This window comes from Lissotriton vulgaris, chromosome 12 (assembly GCF_964263255.1).
Source record: "Lissotriton vulgaris chromosome 12, aLisVul1.2, whole genome shotgun sequence".
In the NCBI taxonomy this organism is placed as follows: Eukaryota; Metazoa; Chordata; class Amphibia; order Caudata; family Salamandridae; genus Lissotriton; species Lissotriton vulgaris.
In genome coordinates, this window is record NC_141700.1 from 35,932,157 (window position 1) to 35,952,666 (window position 20,510).

Genomic DNA, 20,510 nt, shown 5'->3' on the forward strand with positions numbered 1-20,510 from the left:
TATGTATATGTGTGGCTGTGTGTCTGTTAGCTGTGCATGTGTATATGTGTGTCCCGATGCATTGTGCCTGCGTGGGTGCATGTGTGTGTGCGCGCATGCGTGAGTGTGGCTGTGTGTGATTGAGAGAGGCTGCGAATGCGAGGCAGGGGATGTGCACGGTGCCGTGCGCGCCCTCGAGGAGAAATCTGAGACAGCAGAGGCGCGTGCCCGAACGCTGTCTCAGATTCCCCCGAAAGCGCTGACAATAGGTACTTCGCTGACGCTCAACCTAAAAAGAAAAAAGTAGTTCCCTAATGTGAGCCAAGGAATAATACTAGTCAACCAATCCAGGGGAGGAACAAACACACGAATAAAGGAAAGCCATTAAATAAGAAGCACGCAAATCCGATTGACAAGAAAATTAATAAAGGATAAGTCTTGGGCTAAACCAAGGTCATGTCCAAGTATTGGTATTGTACACATTAGGTTATTGACAACAGAGTTAAAAGCCGATTGTAAGCAAGACCTACATAGCCCTTGCGTAGTTCTATCTCTGCCAAACAACTGGCAGACTGTGGAACCAGCTACCTAATTATATTCGTCTTGAGGACAACTATTTGACTTTTCAAAAACTTCTGAAAACTTTTCTGTTTCCTTGAAGACCGTTCTGAAGTTCTACGATGTCACCGCTTCTAGTGCTGGGATGCCTTTGGGTAGCCATGCGCGTTAGAAATGCAGATTCATTCATTCACTTACCACAAGTTAAGGAAACTGGAAAGAGTGGGACAAGGCAGAAGGTTTCTCTATAGTTCTAGGTTGTGTGAACACATGCTCCACTGCTACCTTGTCAGGCAAGTTATTTCTCCAAGGATAAACACCCAACAAAACATTAAGACACCACAAAGTTCCAAAAAAAGTAACTTTCATTTATTATATTAAAACAATAACATTTCTCTTATTATATTAAACAGACATGGACTGGGTTAAAATTCAATGATCTCTCTGCTCTCTTTCTCATCCAGCTTGATTCATGATATTTAAAGGATAAACAGACCTACAATAATGTACATATTTGGATACATTAGTAAATTTCAGGAAAATGGTGGCAGTTTCCGCTTCGTTTTTTCACCTTCTTGACCTGTACAGGAGAGGAAACCGAGAATTCATAATTTGTAAGCGGACGTCAGTGAAATACAAGGCATTGTCAATAACAGAAATACGTTAACTCTAGCATTTCAGGGAACATCCACTATCTTATAATAAATGACTTAGGAATATGAAGTACAAACAGCAGCCTGGGTTCCTTAATGCACTCTAATCCCCCCTTTCCTCTTTGTACTTATCTTTGATCGGATTCATCTAAAATATGGGTCAAATGTCTAAAATATACAGAAATACAGAGTAAAAATTAACACTGTACAAATACAAATCATGTAGTAATACCTACCCATAAATAAATCAACTCGTTAAAATGTCCCAATCAGGTTGAATTCCTATGCTAACTCAGGTGTAAGTATGCAGCCTTGACTACTGCAGTACTTTACAAGTGGGCCTACCCAAAAGCTTCTACACTGATCAACAAGGTCATAACGTTTGCCATCAGATATCCGTATAATCTAATTAGGCATGTTCCCTTCTTCAGCACACCGTCACAAGGTTGACAGGCTTTCTGCTAACACAGGGTCACATACAGGCTTGATTTCAGGTCTATACATCCCAATGTTCATTACTTCCTTTTCAACATAATTTCACGCAAAACACCTGCTCATAATCTAAGATCAACTAACCATATTCTCTGAGTCACTCCCAAATCACCATACACAACCTCCAAGTACCAGTCATTCTACCTTCAAGGTCCCAAGACCAGCTCTTCGGGCAACCCTCTTTCCATGCGTTCACGCCTGCATTGAAAGGTCATACGCAGCAGCTCAAAAGATTTTAATGAATAATGCCCAATGGCATAAATCTAAATTAGCTGTAAAAATGTAACTATCTTAGATGTGTGTATGTCTTCACCAATATCCACCATACAATAAATCCCTATGGAAAAGTTTGCTTTCATCTTTCACGTCACAGACCTCACTCTTTCTGCTTTATGAACTGCCAATGTTGCTTTTGTAAAAGAATTGACAGCAAAATGTTAATGTTTAGTAAATAAACACCAAAAATAACAAAATTGTTGTCACTCTTGGTGATGGAATGTTTACACATCAATATTTCTAAAGACAGAACTTGCTGCCGGCTTCATATTTTTGTAGGCCAATCGGACTGATTTATGGATATTTTTCCGGTCTTAATTTTTTTAAAACCAAACCACTGTAGTCTACATTCAGATAGGCATCTCCGATTCGTTATCTCAAGGTCTCCATTGGCAGCCAGTTTGCTCAACAGAGATACCAATGCAAACCACATCCTGGTCGTCTGCAGATCCCCTTTTTGAGCCGGTCCATGCATGTGAACCCTCAATGTTAACAAATACAGGACCATTGGAGCTGCATTTCCAAGCCGGTCCATGCAAGTGAAGGATAAGTTACTTACCTGTAATCCTAGTTCTCTTCCAGGGGTATAATTATCAAAGTCATAAGTACTGAATAGTTCCACCCACGTGCGGGGACGCCAGAGCATATACAATATATATACAATATATATATATATATATATATATATATATATATATATATATATATATATATATATATTCACTGAAAAAACCATAGGTTTCACACCAGTTATAGTTAGGAATTAGCATATAAAAAACCTATTAAATTCACTGAAAAAAACATAGGTTTCACACCAGTTATAGTTAGCTGCAAATTTTACTGACATAAAACCATTGAAATTCCACGTTATAGTTAGTTGGACTCACTATAACTTGCGCGTGTAATGCACTGCTGATGACGTCACATATTACATCACTCATGACATGGTCAGTGACATCACTCATGATATCACTGATGACACCATCCAGTGAATGTGTATCTTTCTGAAAAATAAATATTTTTTATATATGTATATGTAAAGGTAGATGGAAGAATAAATGTTTTAAAAAAATGTTTTAATGAATGTTTTAAAAAAAAAAATTGATTGGTTAACTGGCTTATTAAGTGTATGTTAGTGAATACATATATTAGCGAGTAATGTTTAAATATTTAAATATATGTATCAGTGCTTCACTTTGTGTATAATTGGCTACATGGGTTGGTGAGTAGCTACATGTGTGTGTATATGAGTTATTAGATTTTTTTTAGTATCAGTATGAGTGTCTGTATGGTTTGGTGGGGGTATTACTTTGCACATAGATGCATTAATGACTGACTCACTGTTTGTATGTGTTTTGAAGACAGCATATGTGCAGGATTATATGGGTGGATGAGTGTGTATATGTGTGTGTGTTAGTGAGTGAATGACTGTCTCACTAGTGTCTTTATCAGTAACGACATATGTTTTAATCTAGTATATGTGAGTATTGATGTTTATAAGTGAGTATATGTGAGATTGTAAGAGTTCCTGTTTAAATAAGAACGTGTTTCTATAAGTGATTGTTTAAGAGAGTAAGTATGTGTAAATTTTACTTAGAAGTAAGGTGGTAGTGTGTGTATAGTTGTATATGCAAATAAATGGATGTTCAATAGTTTATTTGCATGTGTGAGTATGTGTGTGAGTAACTTTTGGATGACTGTCGGTGTGTAACAGGATGTATTGGTGCATCACTACATATGATGAGTGAGTATATGTATGAGTGACTATATAGAACTGTTGGTGAATGAGTGGATGTGTATATAGATGGTGGTATTACTAAATTGGTTGTTGTAACTGGTATGGATAACTGGAAGATAGAGATTGAAAAAGAGCAGGCTAAGAATGGAGCCCTGAGGTACTCCATGAGGGGAATTAAAATTTCCCGAGCATGCAGCAGCCGATGCTATTTGAAAAGTCTGTTGACTCAGAAAGGATCTAATCCATTTCAGTGCATTTCCACAGATTCCATTTTATCCCAGCAGAGTGAGTAGCCTTTTATGCGACACAGTATCAAAGGCTGCGCTTAAATCAAGTAGAATAAGCGCAACCGTTTGCCCATCATCGAGAAGTTTCCTAATAGTTTCAGAAATACCCAATAAGGCAGTTTCCGTAGAGAAACCCGCTCGGAATCCTGACTGAGTGGGGTGAAGAAGGGCATTCTCCTCTGAGAAAAGAGTCAGGGCTGAGTGCACATGTCTTTCCAAACATTTGGAAAAAGCTGGAAGAAGTGAAATTGGCCTGTAATTGGCCAATTTATCCGGATCTGCTGTAGGTTTTTTCAGCAGTGGAGTCACTATAGCATGTTTCCATATAGTGGGTACTGTGGAAAGCTCTAGAGATGAGTTTAAGGTGTCTGCAATGATTTCGAGGGCGGGCATATCTAATAATTTTATTATGTTGATGGGGATAGGATCCTGTGGAGAGCCAGATTTGATCGTTTTCATAATGGAAATAAGAGTATCAGTTGTAATGGGTGGCCATTTTTGAAGGGTCTGATTTATGGTCGGAGTATACTCCCACTCTTCCTTAGAGGCAGTGTCCGGAGTGTTTTTGTCTATTTCGACGATTAGTTTGTCGATTTTATCAGTGAAAAATTGGGCTAAATCCTGGCATTGCTTCATATTTAGAGGCCGCGTTGGAGCAGTAGTTTGAGCCCCCGCAAGGTCCTTAACTGTATTAAACAGTATTTTGGCTTTATTTGCAGCTCCCATAATAGTAGTGGCTACATATGTGGCGCGTGCTTTTTTACATGCAGTGTGGTAGGGATTTCTAGCTGTATGATACCTGTTTTTTTTGTCAGGATCGAAATCTCTACGCCATCCTCTTTCAAGTGCCTTGCATCTAGTTTTTTCCTCCTTTAGAGAATCATTAAACCATGGGGCCGGGGGACGATGTATATTACCCTTGGTTTTAGTGGTGGGTAGACAGGACTCTGCCGCATTTGTAAGCCATTGTTGAGTGGCCATAGCAATGCTTTCCATATTATGGTTTTTCTTAGGCGGGTATATGTTAAGTTCCACATTAAGTTTGGAGACGTCTAAGGATTTCCAATTTTTCCTTAGTGAGGGCAATAACATGCTTTGGTCAGTGGAGGTACTAAGTAATGTAAGGTTGAATTTAATTAAGAAATGGTCTGACCAGCATACAGGGATGGTATCCATCCAGGTGAGTAAAGGGAGATTCAACAATATAGGGTCAAGTAAATGTCCTGCCCTATGGGTAGGCCCTGAATTGATGAGATGAATATTAAGTTGATTTGCAGGCCCAGATTGCTTAGCACCCTTATGCAGTATAAGAGGTGCTTATGCAGCAGAGTGGGCGATGAGATATTTAACACCCAGTCGTCCAGGTACGGATAGATGAAGATATTTTGTTTGTGAAGAAAAGCTGCTGCTTTGAGCCCAAACGGGAGGACTTTGAACTGGAATTGTTGAGAAGCTACCTGAAAACGCAGGAATTTTAAATGTTTTCTGGAAATCGGCACGTGAAAATAGGCATCCTGAAGATCTATGGAGCACATTCAGTCCCCTTGATGTAGTTGGGGAAAAATCTGGTGCAGTGGCAACATCCAAAATTTCTCTTTGCGGATGAACTTGTTAAAAATCCTCAGGTAGAGTATTGGTCTGTACTCTTGGATAGGACCTCTTATTCGTACCAGATAGCGGCAGGAATACATTTCCTGTCTTTGTTGCGGAAAAGGAGCTGCTTCTATAGCGTCTTCCTTTAGCAGGGTGTTCACCTCCACCTAAAACAAGTGGTGATGTTAGACATACCTTCCCCGAGGTGGTACTGATGGAGGTGGGGATTTGAATCTGAGCAAGTAACCATTTTGCACAATACTGAGTGCCCACTTGTCTTTTGTGATCTTTCTCCACTCGTCCAGGTGAAACATAAAAGTTCCCACAACCAGAATGGGCAATAGAGATGGGGTAAGCCAGTGCTCATTGTTTTGCTGGTTGCTTTATTGAGAAAGGTGTCATTATTGGAGCTCCCCTTCATCGACCTGGTAAACGCAGATGGTAATGGGACCTGGATTGTTGCTGTTGAGTCGACCAGTGAGCAGCTTGAACCCTCTGCTGAAAATCCTTAAACGTCTCAAGGCCAACCGCCTTCAAAGTGTCCAAGTCTGGTTTCATCTCAGACAGCTCATCATCGGCATAGGTGCCAAATAAGGAAGTACCATTGAAAGGAAGATTCATGATCCTTTGTTGTGCTTCCGGTTTGAGGTCAATGAGCCGCAACCAGGCCGAACGTCTGGCACAAATGCTAATGGCCTGGTTTGCAACAAGACCACCTACCTGCAAAATCTCATGAAAGCCCTGCTGGTCTCCCTTGGGCAGCTTCTCTGTGAATCTAGCCAAAGAGTCCCACAGAGACCCGTCATACCTTCCCAGTAGTGCCGGGGCACTAGCCACAATCATTAAGAATGGCAATGTATTTTTGTTTTTTTTTGTTTTTCTCTTCGTTCCTTTCTAAAAATTTAAAAAGATTTTGTATCCTGTATACCTCCTGAGTTGCCGAACATGTATCCTGTACTTCTGTTGGACCTCTAGGGATCAGTCGCTACTTTTTTGACGCTACGTAATTGATCTACATGCACTAGCCGCCGGCCCCTGTGGTTGTAGGCCCATATCTGTAATGACGTTGTTTTGCACAATAAAGTTTAAAAAAAAAAAAAGAATGCCAATGTATTGTACATTCTTTTCCCCAGAGAGTCCATGTGTTTACTCTCCTTCTCAGGAGGGACTGAAGACGATGTTGCTCCAGGATGTGTTTTGGCACTATAACAGAATTGGTGGTGGATCTGATCGTAGAAACAGTGGATCCTAGTCAGGGGCCTTGTACTTTTTTGAAATGAGTGGGGGAGCTGAACCCACCACAGCTGAAGTTCAAAAGGTCTGCAGTGCTGGTTCAAGCAGCACAGGAACCAGAGGGAGTAAAGGCCTTGCAAGTAGTCCAACTTCTCCGCCTCTGTAATGATCCTAGTATGAAAATAACCTGCAGTGGTAGCCTTGTTATCCTCCTCGTTCTAGTAATGCGACCTCATGTCATGACAGCTGTAACACAGGCTTGTTCACCACTTGGTGAACAATCCTGTGTTACAGGAGAAAGTGTGTGTGTTTGTATATATATATATATATATAACTGCTCCAAACTCCTCCAGGTAATTGTACCTGATAAAGAAGACAGCACTCCCAGGGGGGGGGGTTTCCAATTAAATATATTCAAAAGGATGGAAACCTCGGCACACCAGACGCGTTTCGGCACTCAGCCGTTGTCAATTGTTGCACCCTTTGACTATGATATGAGAGCTACTTGGCCTCCACTGAAGGCCCCAGTCTGGTCCTTGAAGGAGTGTGCATGGTCTCCTCATTATCACCACCATTTGTTAACATAGATGAGGAGTCCTTGAGCGACCCATCAAGAATGACATGTCAGTTACATGTAACCTAAAGTATGAACTTTATGTCTACCTGAATAAGAGCTCAAGCTACACCTCAAAAGCCTTGCAAGAGGCAAACCTTTCTGGAAGCATGGCAGATCCAGTACCGATTCTGTTCGATGCCGATGGATCAGTGACGCACACAATCTGAGGCAGATGCATGTTTAGTCAATATATCCAGCCCTGTCTGTGACCACATTAGTAGACTGACAAGGCATTACATTCTCAAAGCTGGCTCTGTCTTTTCAGGGTCCTTGAAGGGATGAACCTGGGGCCAAGGCTTGGATCATAGGTCGATCTCCTTAACAGTAGCCCGCCTGCAGAAATGCAGGCGTCATCACCTTTGTTTACGGCAGAACGTGGCATACAACAGTGGTACCAGCTCTCCCCCTTTTCTATTCATGCTCGTCATTGAGGCACTAGTGACTTTACAGCAGGAGAGATGGTCAGGGACAGAGATTTGATTGGGGCGACACTAAGGACGATCGTGCTTCCTTATACGAAGAACACATGCTGCTATACACACTATCCTCAAAGTGGACTGGCCTGCGAATCATGGAGAATCTTGTGACGCTTTGGAGGGGGTTTGGGTTAGGTGGTGAACTGGAATAAATCTATTGTTTACTCCTTCAACAGTGTAGATATGGCTCCAAAGTGGCAAACCCAGCTGACGGTAGCCAGAGATGGGTTTAAGTACTAAGGGATGCTTGTCACTAGGGACCCACAGCAGGCATGAGAAATGAATATGGCATTCCTACTGATGTCCCTCAATGACAACTTTGTCCCTAGAATTTACTCCAGTTCTGAATTGCCGGTTGAATGTCCCTGTTATAGATGAATGTTCTTCCACATGTGCTGTACATCTTGCACAACTGCCCATATGAAATTTTCACTGGTGTTCTTCCAAAAGATGTGAGACTACCCCATAACTTTTTTCTGAAGGTAAAATATACCCAGAGAAGTGTATAATAAATGCATTCCAATATGGTACGAAGGAGGGCTAGCTATGACAGACATGCAACTGAATTATTGGGGAGACCAAATATCCACACTCAATGACTGCCTGTTTGGGCAACGAGACAACTGCGCTACCTGAGTTGAGTTGGCTGATCTGCTAGGGAAAAACCTACTACATATCTTATACAACCTCATGCTCCGACCCCTCCTCAGGTCACTAACATGGTTACTGACTGCAGGCGTATGGCTCTCTTCTGAAACTGGAAAAGCCACTCTGTGTGGAACTTGGCCAACTAAACTGAATGACTTCATGGGCTTTGAGCAATAGGATGATATCAGGATTTCCCGGGTAGGAGATATATAGGACCATGGCCACATGAAAACCTTTTGAGGCCTAACTGAAGAAGTCCCAGGCCTTTAGAAAATCTGCATATGAAACATGTACACAGCTAATCTACCTATCACAGACCTCCAGAAGTTATCCTAATACTTAGCCCAAAGGGGAGGAAGAAAACCGTGCAGGTCTACTGAATGCTGGTATTTACCCTGATTAGAGCCAGATTTAGGCCCACTAAAACAAAGTAACTGACACGAGGCAAAGATGGCATCAAAGAAACTGGCATTTTCAGCCAGGCTCAGCCTGATTGAATTCAATAGAAGCAAAGAGCATACTTCATGCCAGGGCACCTCTGGAAGATGGCTAAAATGTCATCCCGGAATGACTCAGACGTCTCCCACAGGAAGTTTCTTTCATGGGATTCATGGGATTCATGGATGTGAGATGATTCAGACATACTGGCAAGTAGTCACTTGCATACGGTCAAAAACACTTCTTTTACCCATTGGTTTATCTCCCAATCAGGCCCCGTTGGGAATTATGAATGATGCAGAATTCTCACACAGCACCTGAACTCTCCCAGGTTTGAGATTCCTCCTTGCTAAAAGAGGCTAACAATACTGAAAGTCGACCTCTACCTCATCTGTTTGTGGATGGCTGCGAGGGATAGAGACGGTTCACGAGGCTAGTAAACGCTAGCTATCAGACAAGGGGATGACAGCAAAGACATGCCAATATCTGGGGACCAAGGCAGATTCACTATGGGATCTTAATGTGAATCTTTATCTATAATGTGGGTTGAGCCTCTCTTGCGATACAATACTGCCCATTGTCAAACTGTCGCAGTTGTAAACGGCACACTGTAATCATTCATTTTTGTGATGCATTGCCGAATAAAGATGATGTGAGCCAGATAAATTCAAAAACGTCAATAAAATGAATTATAAACAAGAACTGAGGAGAATGAGCTTGTGTCTTCCCCTGGTCAGAACCAGAATCCTGAAGCCCAGAGCCTCGTGCATCTCCCTTTATGTGGCTACAAAAATATTATCAGGTAGAAGATGTTCCTTTCATTAGAAGGGGTACTTTAACTAAGAATTATTTTGTTGAAAACGTCTCCTTAGCATCGCTAAAGAAAAGTGGAAGATGAACACTGATGACGTTAAGACTCCAGAGGTAGCAGACAGCCTAACTGTGGTTCTAAGATAACTTTGCCTATTGATCTTAATCTGGGTCTCCGTTCAAAAGATGAAACAAAATGGTTCATGATCTGAGTAGACGTTGGACCTATAGGTTTCTAAGAACAATTAGGATGAGGAGGGTAATGCAGACTCTCCTGTTTCCTCACAGTGGATTGGTATTTACAAGGGAGTTACTGTACCCTGTTGTAGTCTGGCAGCAGGGTTTCCACCAGTGGAAACGTCACTGATTGAGGATTTACGACATCTCCCCTGAATCAGTAATTTTCTTTTTTTAAATAATTTTATTATTAATTTAACATTTGTCACTTGCATATTCACAGCGACATACATTTCTTTACAGAACTGAAAGTAAACAATACCGTGCACAATATTGCAATCAAACATTTCAGTTCAGTAGCCCCCCCTTTGTGATATTTCTAGTTCCACTGTTGGTGAGATGCACAGCTCCCCCCGAAAGGCATTCCAAGTGCCCCATTTTTGGTCCCACTTCTTAGGACAGCCTCTAGATTTGTTAACCTCCTTTTCGGATACCGTGTATCTGTCCATTACCGCCACCCCTCCCATTCTCAGTGGTCGATCTACTGCCCCCATTTCATAGCAATGGCTCTTTTGACTAATGTGTATCCCATGGTGGTGAATTGTTGTTCGGAGTCCGTTAGATCGGTTCAATCAGTAGATTTAGCATTCAAAAAATGTCTAACTCAGGTTTTTGTGTTTTGTGTTACGTGAAGATCTAGCAATCCAATGGAACCAAAATTATGGCGGTCTTTTCAACGTCGCTCTTCCTTGGATGTGTCTGTCTGAAGCAGTCCATGCACAACATCTAAAAATCTTAAAATCTGGAATTCTAATGAGAAACACTGCCCCTCTAAAACTTATGTTCAGCCAACGACTACTACATTTAGGTTTGTCATGTTACAGGTCTCGGACTACGAACCTGTTGATACCTAAAGGTTGTGTTGTGAAACCAGTGGACTACGGTGAATCATGGGACAGGCACGAGTTAAAACCCGTTCAACTAGAAAAGTTCAGGTTACATGTAGTAATTATAATGTACATTTTAAAGAATCTAGGCCAGTTATTTCTAATGGAACTAAAGTCACTGACATTGTAATTATAATGTCATGTCTGTTATGTGGCCTACGATCACAGCACAACAGAGTTTGATGATCAGTGACTAACGGGGTAAGTCTGCATAACTTCTGTTGCGACATTATTTTTTCAAGAGGTAATTTTTTCTTTTATTTTTAGATTTGTCTGTGTATTATTGCCCGTTAGCAAGTCAACTGTTGCACAAAATTTGGATTTCTGAGGAATGTATTTAGTTAAGGAGTTATGAAATATAATTAGGTTAATTATATTTAAAAAATTAAGACACTTTCGAATTATAGGCCCGTGTTCTAGTGGCGCTCTCAAGATAGCAGCATTGAATGTGATAGCACTGCAGAGATTGTGCCCAGCACACTTACAGATGGCAGAGTATTCATATTATTAATTTACTGACCCGCAACGAAGATGTCAATGTAACTGGTGAGGTGCAAATACACCCCTCCCAACACACAAACACATTTACACAGGTGTGATCTGAATGCACCCAATCATATGCAAATATTAGAACGAATTCTATACAATGGAACACAATTAATATTCGTTCAGAAGAATTCAAGGAAGATCCTTTCAATAGGTTGAGTCACTCATAGAAGGTTTAACTTTAAAATACATTATTTAAAAAATGCTAATTGCTCTTTCCACACTTATGAGGTGAGGGGATAGTACTATTTCACATTAAAGAAGCTAAGCTGTAATGCACTTATGTTTCCACTTTGTTTGCGTTTTATGCTACTTTAGTAGAAGAAATCCACCCAAAAGACAGCCTTAGACAGAGTGAAAGATAATTTGTTTTTTAGTGTAAGCTAAAAGATAAGTTCAACCACAAAAGATGCATCTTTAGTAGCTTTTATAGGAAAATAAACAACAGTGAAAGATAAACTACCAAGAAATGTCATTAGAACAGCAGGGACTGTATGTGGAGGGGGAAAGTGGCATTTGGTAGTACTGGTAATGAAGGGAAACTGTGAAGTCTTTCTGAGCCCAAAGATTACCCTGAAAATGTTCATGCGTCTTGTTTGCGATTTTGACCACGATTAATTTATTCCGACTGCGCAAACTCAACTCGCGACATTAGGAACAAACAGTTTCACAGCTGACAACACTGTTTCAACCAAGCTACCAAGGTCTGAGGGCTCTGTTCAGCAGTGTTAAGAGGGCGAACTACAGATGAATTCCAGTTCCAAAAGTTGAAATAAAATTACAATGGTGAGGCAAAAAATCTATTTTTAATGGAGTGTGCATATCTGAAAATATGTATCTATTTCCAGCGTACATATGTCCCACCTGAGATAACATGCGGTGGGTTTTGCAGAACAGACACCTTTCTTATCTCAACAACTTCCTGCTAGCTGATATTTCAGAGTCCCACAACTGTGAAATATTTCAAGTAAGCATTTTTGGTCACGTTGGACTCCATTACGGTTTTCAGACAATCTAGTTCACAATAAGGCAGAACCCTGCCCGACTCCGTGAACATCAGAATTACATGCAGGTGTATTAAATTGTATTATAGAATTTGTTTGGCAATTTAAGCCACTGACGAGTGGATAATTAGCCACAAATATGGATTTCAAAGGTTGAAAAAATCGAGACACAGTTGCACAAAAATAGTGCTTAAAAGTCTCTAACACACATGAATTTGCCAAACATATGAATCTTACATGTGGGATGTGCTGGATGGGTGGGGTACACAACATTTTCTCAAATCAGGCACTCATAAAACATTCAGACTAAGGTCTACTGGGGAGAAAAAGAGTGACACTCAGGTCAATGTGTGCACTTGGACTTCCATGTCGAAATTCTTAAGAAGAAAATAGGTCATCAAATAAAATTGGTCAAATAGGTGATGACATAAGAAGCTGGACCTAAAAAATGGGACAATCCATTTGAATAAAGTCAACATAGTTCAAGGGTGGTAGTTACATTCAGGGGTCTTTCTGACCAGTTTCGTTTTTTTCAATAAAAAATTTAAATAATTGTTTATGCTTTGCTGTGTTTATCTGCAAAGAAGTAAAGAGAGGGCAAGGCGAGAGTCAAAATGGTGGGACATCATACATGAAGACTCATCACTGTAGAAAGGACTTCCAATAACACTTAAGAGAGAACAAAGAGAAAAAAAGAAAACAAAGAAAAGAAGAGTAGTGTATAAAAACATTTCTAAAAGTTAGACTAACTTTTGTGAAACAGCAAGTATGGGCAGAAATCCAAATGACTCTAGACCACAGATGCTCACTTTAAACAGCGCGTTTTCCACCAGGCATGACTGATAGCATCAACGCACACCACGGGTGAGAGGTTTTACTCTATGAAGTCTCCCCTGCTCTTCTTCTACAGATGTTAGTTCAACCGCTCCTCAATGTAAACTGAAAAGTTAATAGAAGGTAATTTTGGGCTTACTGAGTGCAATGGCGAGGGCAAGGTCCTCCTGCTCCTGGCGCCGAAGCCGTGCTAGCCGTTCCTGTTCGGCCTTCTCACTTTCGCGTTTCGCCCATGCGAGCTGTTGGTCCTCATTGCCGAACTACAAAAGAAAACAGAGTGGAAAAACATGAGAATAAAAATAGACTTACAATCCATGGCTTACTAACTGGAGGGAGCATTGTAGGTTTTTGTCAAATATGCTCAGCACCAGGGTGATTTTTGTATGAAGCACATTAAACCCAAAGACAATATAACTTGATCCAACTTTAAAAAGATACTGTCCATTTAGCTTTAAACCTTTCCTTTCAAGGCACATCAAAGAAATGCACCCATCTGCACAGGTACAAGTATCAGCAACCAAGCTCGGGTTATATTTTTCCTCCCTCAGTTTCATTTCCTATTTCTGAAGACTCAAACTTATCTTAGTTGCATGCATCATGTAGACACCATTCAACAGCTCCACAGGCATTGACGGGGAACATTGCCACGGTCCCATAAGTGCCCCTGATGCTGTCACAGTGCAAGAGAGTGTACCCGGGACAGTATGCACTTTTCAGGGATGCCATCGGGGAACTACCAGAGAACTGCCTGAATATACACAGGGCGAGAAGGAAGGTCCATGCGAATTAGATGTAGAGGTTTATGCCAACTTCAAAAGTATTGTTTCTGGTACTTTACAAGATGTAAAATTTTGGGTGCGACACCTGGGCGAGTCTCTCACATTGTTATTAAATTGGAATTCAATGTGGAACAATTCCATGATGTACTGGGGTAGTTCCTTCTGTTACTAGTCACAAAAATACTTACGGTGCCAAGAATTCTACCGAGTGTTTCTTAGTTGCAATGCTTTATTTTTTTTTATATAATTCCATTATTAAGTGAGACTGCAACAGGAAGGAAGATATTTTAAGTGCATTATTTCAATCTTGTGTCCTTATGAGACTCTGGATCAACTCCTGGGATCCATCGTTCTGAGGCAGTCGACTTTTTTCCAGGACTGGCCTTCTTGCTGTGTCTAACGCTCGGATCAGGAACCGTAGAGGAATATTTTGTTTCTACACCTCTGCGAGTGCAGTATTTCCAGTAAGTAATTTTCAGAAGGTACACTCATGATTTCTGCAGACCTGCAGATAAGCAGATTGTGAAGATGACAGTGGTATGTGAAACATTCAAGAAATTAACGCTGGTGCTTGACACAATCAAACCTTGACTGATCTTCCTGGTAGCAAGCTCGCGCTTGTGGATACAACGCTGAGGGTGATCAGTTCATAAAGGGAAGAGCCACATAATTTCTGCAGAATCCGATGTAAATTGGTACACGCTACCCCTGAGATTTTGGTGTTGGCACATAATTTAGACTACCACCCGCTGTCGCCCCCCAGAGTGTGGTTCTGTTGATGGTATACGCAAAGCACATGATTTGCTTAGAATTACTGGAGTTAAGAAATAAATATAAATATCCTGTTTTTAGATATACAAGACAGTCTAAGCAATGACTTTTAGACTTGGTGATAAGATCTGCGATAACCTGCAGATGAATGCGGACTGCCTCTCACCCTTTGGTCCTTCTTCTGTCAATTACCTGAACATTGTTAAATTGGGATAACCCGTTACTTATACTGTTATAAAATAATAAAATTGCACCAGTGGGCACTATTCAAGTAACATTAATTATGTCTTTGTTAAAAGCCCTCTATGTTACACTTTCAATCAGATTAGGGAACTGAAGCAAAGAGACAGAGAATGTGATTTACCCAACAGAAGACAATTTTGGGCATAACAGAAGGCTGCAAAGACAACTCTGATCACCAAATTTCACAGTAAACTACTTAACAACTAGACCACATCTTCTCCCTAAGCAGGCGTTGCGCAATGCAAATTTAGAGAACCACAACTTCTGCTTTCTGCTTGAATCTCGGGTGATAATTATTTTATGGAGGTTTTGCTACAGATGTATTGGTGAGAGAGAGAAGAGGGTTGTATATGTTTCAAACCTACTGTACAGTGAGATGAATGGTGCCTATTTTTTTTTTTTAAATATCATTGAAGCAATTTGAGATATGGATATCGAAAACGCAACTACATTCAATTAAATATTCAGAGAGGAATTACCCAAATAAAATATATTTGTCTCGCACAAAGGTCAAACTGTTTACCGATATCAAGCATTTGCAGCCAATAACTGACAGGAATGTAGCAATAACTGAGTGATATGGGTGCAATCAATAGATTGATGCAACTGGGGCAGTTACTCAAACATCGGACACATCTGTGATAAACCACTGGTCAAACAGAGATTCTGGCCTGCTGTTCAAACCCAAATTTACTTCTAGGTGGGATCATATCTTGTTGTGGACAATTTCAGAAGGAGCAAGGTTTGTTTAAGGATTAATTACTTCAAAATTAAATCCGGCTCCCCAGCTGACCCTCTAAAGCCAGCTCAGTTTATGGAGTCCTTTTCGCTCTTTCTGGATCCTCTCTGCCAGATAATGAATTCCTCCTTCTCCTCGGCAACGGTGCCGGTGCGGTAGAAACAGGCAAGGGTGTCCCCCATTTTTAAGAAACCATAGCTTGACTCGGTTAAACCTGAGAACTTCGGGCCCATATCTCTCCTTCCCTGGGTGGCTAAGATAGCGGAGGCGCATGTTAACATCACATTAATCAATTTTTTGCACTCCAACAACATTCTGAATGTATCGCAAAATGGCTTCCGCTCCGGCCATAGTACAGAGACTGCTCTCCTGGCCATGAATGTACTTCTACGGACCATCCTCGATTCTGGTCAGACGGCGGCACTGATTCTGTTGGATCTTAGTGCCGCCTTTGACACAGTCTCGCACGGTGTTATGCTACAACGACTGGAGGAGGCAGGTGTAACAGGCTCGGCTCTGGAATGGTTCAGATCTTTTCTGTCCGGAAGATCTTTCCGAGTCTTTGCCCCCCCCCCCCCACTGCTCTGAGTCCCACATTATTTAACCTGTACGTTCAGCCGCTGGCAGCGGTCGCCAGGCAGTGGGACCTTACTATGGTCTCATATGCGGATGATACGCAGATAGTGGTGGCACTGGCTGAAGGTTCTACTTTGAACGCCTCCAGGTTTAGAGATGGCCTGAAGGCCGTAGCTGAATGGATGACCACAAACTATTTGCAGCTAAATGCGAATAAAACGGAGGTTTTGCTAGTCGGAAAGAACGCAAGCTTGTGGGGTGAGCACTGGTGGCCGAGTGCCCTGGGTAAGACTCCTGAACCAAAGGAGGTGGTTAAGAACCTGGGGGGGGGGGGTGGATAGATTCTTCTCTTAGTTTTCAAATCCATACCAAAAAAGTTGCCGGCACTTACTTCGGCCTCCTGCGAGGTCTTAAACCCCTCTTGAAGTTTTTCAAACCACCGACACGCCAGCTGATTGTCCAGTCGACTATTCTATCTCGACTGGACTATGCCAGTTCTCTGCTGTTGGGGGCCAATCAGGCTGAAATTATTCGGATGCAGCATGTCCAAAACGCTGCTGCCAGAACCTTGTTGGGGCTCCCTCGGTTCTGTCCTATTGCTGACACCATCCGGAAACTTCATTAACTTCCCATGGCGGAGCGGGGATTCGATTTAAGACGTTATGCCTTTCTTTCAAGATACTGAGGCTTGCTACGCCTAGCCTGCTCTGTAACTTGCTTATCCCGTATACTCCCCTCTGCCCGCTGCGTTCTTTAGGGCAGCATTTGGTCATTGTTCCCCTGTAAAACGCTGTCGAGCAGGAGGACAGTCCTTCCGTTACCTGGCGGCCTAGCTATGGAACTGTCTACTGGTTCAAATACGTGGTTTGGTGGGTCTGTTGGATTTTAGAAAAGCCATCAAAACCTCTCTTTCCCTTAGTTTGGCTCTCTGGTCTTCATTTTGCTAGAGCTATCCTTCTGTAGTGGTTAGGTCAGTTTTCTGACGCTGGAAGCGCCGGGCGCCCCTTTGCTGGGGCAGCTGTGTGCTATATCAGTTCTGATAACATTAACATCTGCGTGTTAACAGGACCTCTCGCTACGGAGGGGAAACCATCTGGTTTTGGGGCTACACATGTTGAAAGCATCACATTTCACCTTCACCGAGCTTACCATGATGAGCAAAATTGCCTTTTGCTCATTTAATAGCAAAGAGGAAAGTGTCACAGAGACCCAGCATTTGAAGCCATAGGCTCCTATGCATCAGCTAAAATGCAACAAAAAGTCCACTGTTGGTGTAGCATTGAAAGGGAGCTAGATTTAGCACCAGAACTGTCCAACGGTAAGTGTATCATTTACAAAGTGATCCACTGTGGATTGACCGTCTTGGCACAGGTTTCCATCGCTCGACCTAAAAAACAGTGAAGGGTAAGAGCGAAAATTGTTAAATAAATGTGCTTTAAGTCATACCTTGAATTTAAGATGCTCCATCACTTGGGAGGAAGATTTCACCAGGTTGAGCGTGAAAACCAGATCCTCTCCTTTGGTTACTGGAGAATCCAGAAGCAGGGAGTTTAATCGTTTTTTTTTTTTTTTTTTAAAAAGGACTCCAGGCTGCGATGCAGACATTGATTTTGTTTATAATAAAAAATAATTTAAAAAAAAAGGTATGGGGGTTGATACATTGCACTCCGCCAGTAACCCTGAGCTTTGACCAAATTCCGCAAACCGCGTGTGGCGGGTTTTTACCCGCGTGCAGCTCACCAACAGTAAGTTGACGTGCGAGATTTGGCATCCTCATGCACAATTTTTGGTTGCTATGAGGGCACTCGGAGAGGCTTCCGCAAAGTGGACAGTTGCAACCGTTCAGGGTCAGAAAGTTGCCACTTAAGGAGAAAATCTATTCTAGGGGCAGCAAAATCAACAGGAGAAGTAGCGCCCTTGGTGCGTCGCCCAGTGCAGTTCACACAAATGTTTCAGCACGGAACCAGCTCCCAGTGCAAAAATCAGCACAAGCTCCGCAATGTGCCTAAATCCCCCGTTCACAGAACTCCATGGAACCTCGCGGTGTTTTCATGTAACTCAGCAGAATTCCACGGAGTGAAACTCTGCGAGTTCCGCCCAACCCTAAAAAAACGCTTAGAGTGCTTTGTCTGAGTGCACACTACTCAATGAGGGAATACATTCAATTTCATTTTAGGTTCCATTGATGAACAAATGAGAGATGCCCGTGACGTGGTCTTTTTGAATTCTGTGGTATTTGGGACACCGTGAGGGATTCATGATGGGGCTACTTTGGTTACAGTGTAAAAACACAAATAGGACGCAGCAGACAGATTTGTTGCAATGGCCACCAAGCTCTAGTGACATTTTTTGCAAAGTATTGTGTCTGTTGGAAATGGGACTTCGGAATTAATGAAGGGGATCAGCATCATCAACAGATGACTTAACCTCATAGGAGCGTCGAACGTTCAGCGCCCAGTGCTGAACGTTCGAAGAACGAATGCTGGCCCGTCGGCCAACGGTCGTGCGCAGCACTGGCAAGGTAGTACTCGCGACGACCGTTGGCCGACGGCAGCACTTAAGGGGTTAACAGAAAGTCATACGGCTTCTGGTGCACAAACATGGAGTGGCCAATGGTTCTTCGTTCTTCCACATAGTGTATGTTTCCATGGCGTTATAGACACATCCTCTAGCATTAAAGGATGCCTTCTTCATACTATGAATAAAGCTAAGATAACCAGTCCTAACTTGAGACAGTTAATACATAGTCATCAATAGGTCATGGATTCTTAAGTGCAAATGGGTTGCCCGACGGGTAAACTCAACAGCAACAAAGAATGACACACATACACTACAGACCTAAAACCTAGGACACACACAAATCTTAAAGAATACGTGCATATGACCAGTTTTAGTTCAATGGATAAGAGGAACCCAGAGATTATTCAATTTAGGGCCCCAAGGTCACTAGATTATCACTATATATATATATGTTTATCTTTATTACAAAAAGCAAAAAAAACAACAAATGAAAACAAAAACTTTGCAACATATCAGGTGAATAGTAAGGACTTAGTACACGGACATCCAAAATATATTAAACTTAAGGCATTTGTAGGGGTGATTTGCAGGGCACCTGCACAAGGAGCAGCTCGCAGAAGAAATGGCAGGACATCCAGGCGGGCCCCAGCAGAGTTGGCCGGTACAAGAGGCAGCAACCAGAAGGGGTACGCACACTCCAGGATCAGCACCCAGTTGAGGTGGCAGACACATGAACACAGCCTAGTTTAAACAGTATCTGATTTCTAAGAGGTGCTAGTAAAGGTGCTCCTAGACAGACTGATGTAATGTCTCCTCCCCAAACATGACTCTAGATGGAGGCATCCTGAACCTTTACAGGCAAAGAACCTGGAGGGCCGAAGGGCCAGAGTACAGAGGGCTGCAATAATCAATTCTGAAACTGACAGCTGCTGCCACCACAAATGCACTTTCAGAGCTGGGAAACAGAGGCAGGACCATCCTCACAAAGAGTTTGATGGCTGCAATTGCCAAAAAGCTCAACCAGAGGATCGAAGACTATGAATTGTACCGTACAGGAAGCAGGCAAATGCTGCCTGGAGTTTATAGAAGGAAAGAGTGGCAAATCTAGTCTGATAAGAGATAGTTATCTCGCATCCAAGCCTTGATAAGCACTTTCAACAGGTCAGACAATGATGTGGTGTCTTGGGAGCATTTGGTTTAGGATCATGCATTGTCGGCATAAGGCGATCACCATTTGGGTGTCCCTAAAGATTTCAAACACAGGGTTCACGTATTCAATAAAGGCTATGGGGGAAGGACGGGGGAGTTCAGATTCGTTTCCCGCAGAGGTTCTAAGTGCATAGAACTATCCAGCAGAGATGGTGAGGGAAAAGAACAGTGTTCAGCAGAGGTTGCGGGTCTCCAGAATGGTGCCTGGAATAGGTGGTGGGTGCGAAGAATAGTCTCCGGCTTAATAGGTGGGTACATAAAACAGTCTCCTAAATATTTGGTGGTTCCATCAACCTATCTATGACCGAGCTGGTCAATTCACGCAATAGGTCCTGAAGAAAGTCTACAGTAAACTTTAGAAACGTGTT

General features: G+C 42.1%; 1 protein-coding gene across 7 annotated transcripts in view; it reads right to left on the reverse strand.

The window, feature by feature from the left end:
* Positions 1 to 884: 884 nt before the first annotated feature.
* EPS15L1 (epidermal growth factor receptor pathway substrate 15 like 1) overlaps positions 885 to 20,510 on the reverse strand; it is a 303,568-nt gene continuing 283,942 nt past the window's right edge. For all 7 annotated transcript variants that reach the window (XM_086946920.1, XM_086946917.1, XM_086946921.1 and 4 more), the window contains 2 exons: positions 13,445 to 13,565; positions 885 to 1,117 (listed from right to left, as the gene is read on the reverse strand). In XM_086946920.1, coding sequence (XP_086803046.1) covers positions 1,071 to 1,117; positions 13,445 to 13,565 — 168 coding nt within the window. In that variant the 3' untranslated portion in view covers positions 885 to 1,070. The remainder of the gene's footprint in view (positions 1,118 to 13,444; positions 13,566 to 20,510) is intronic.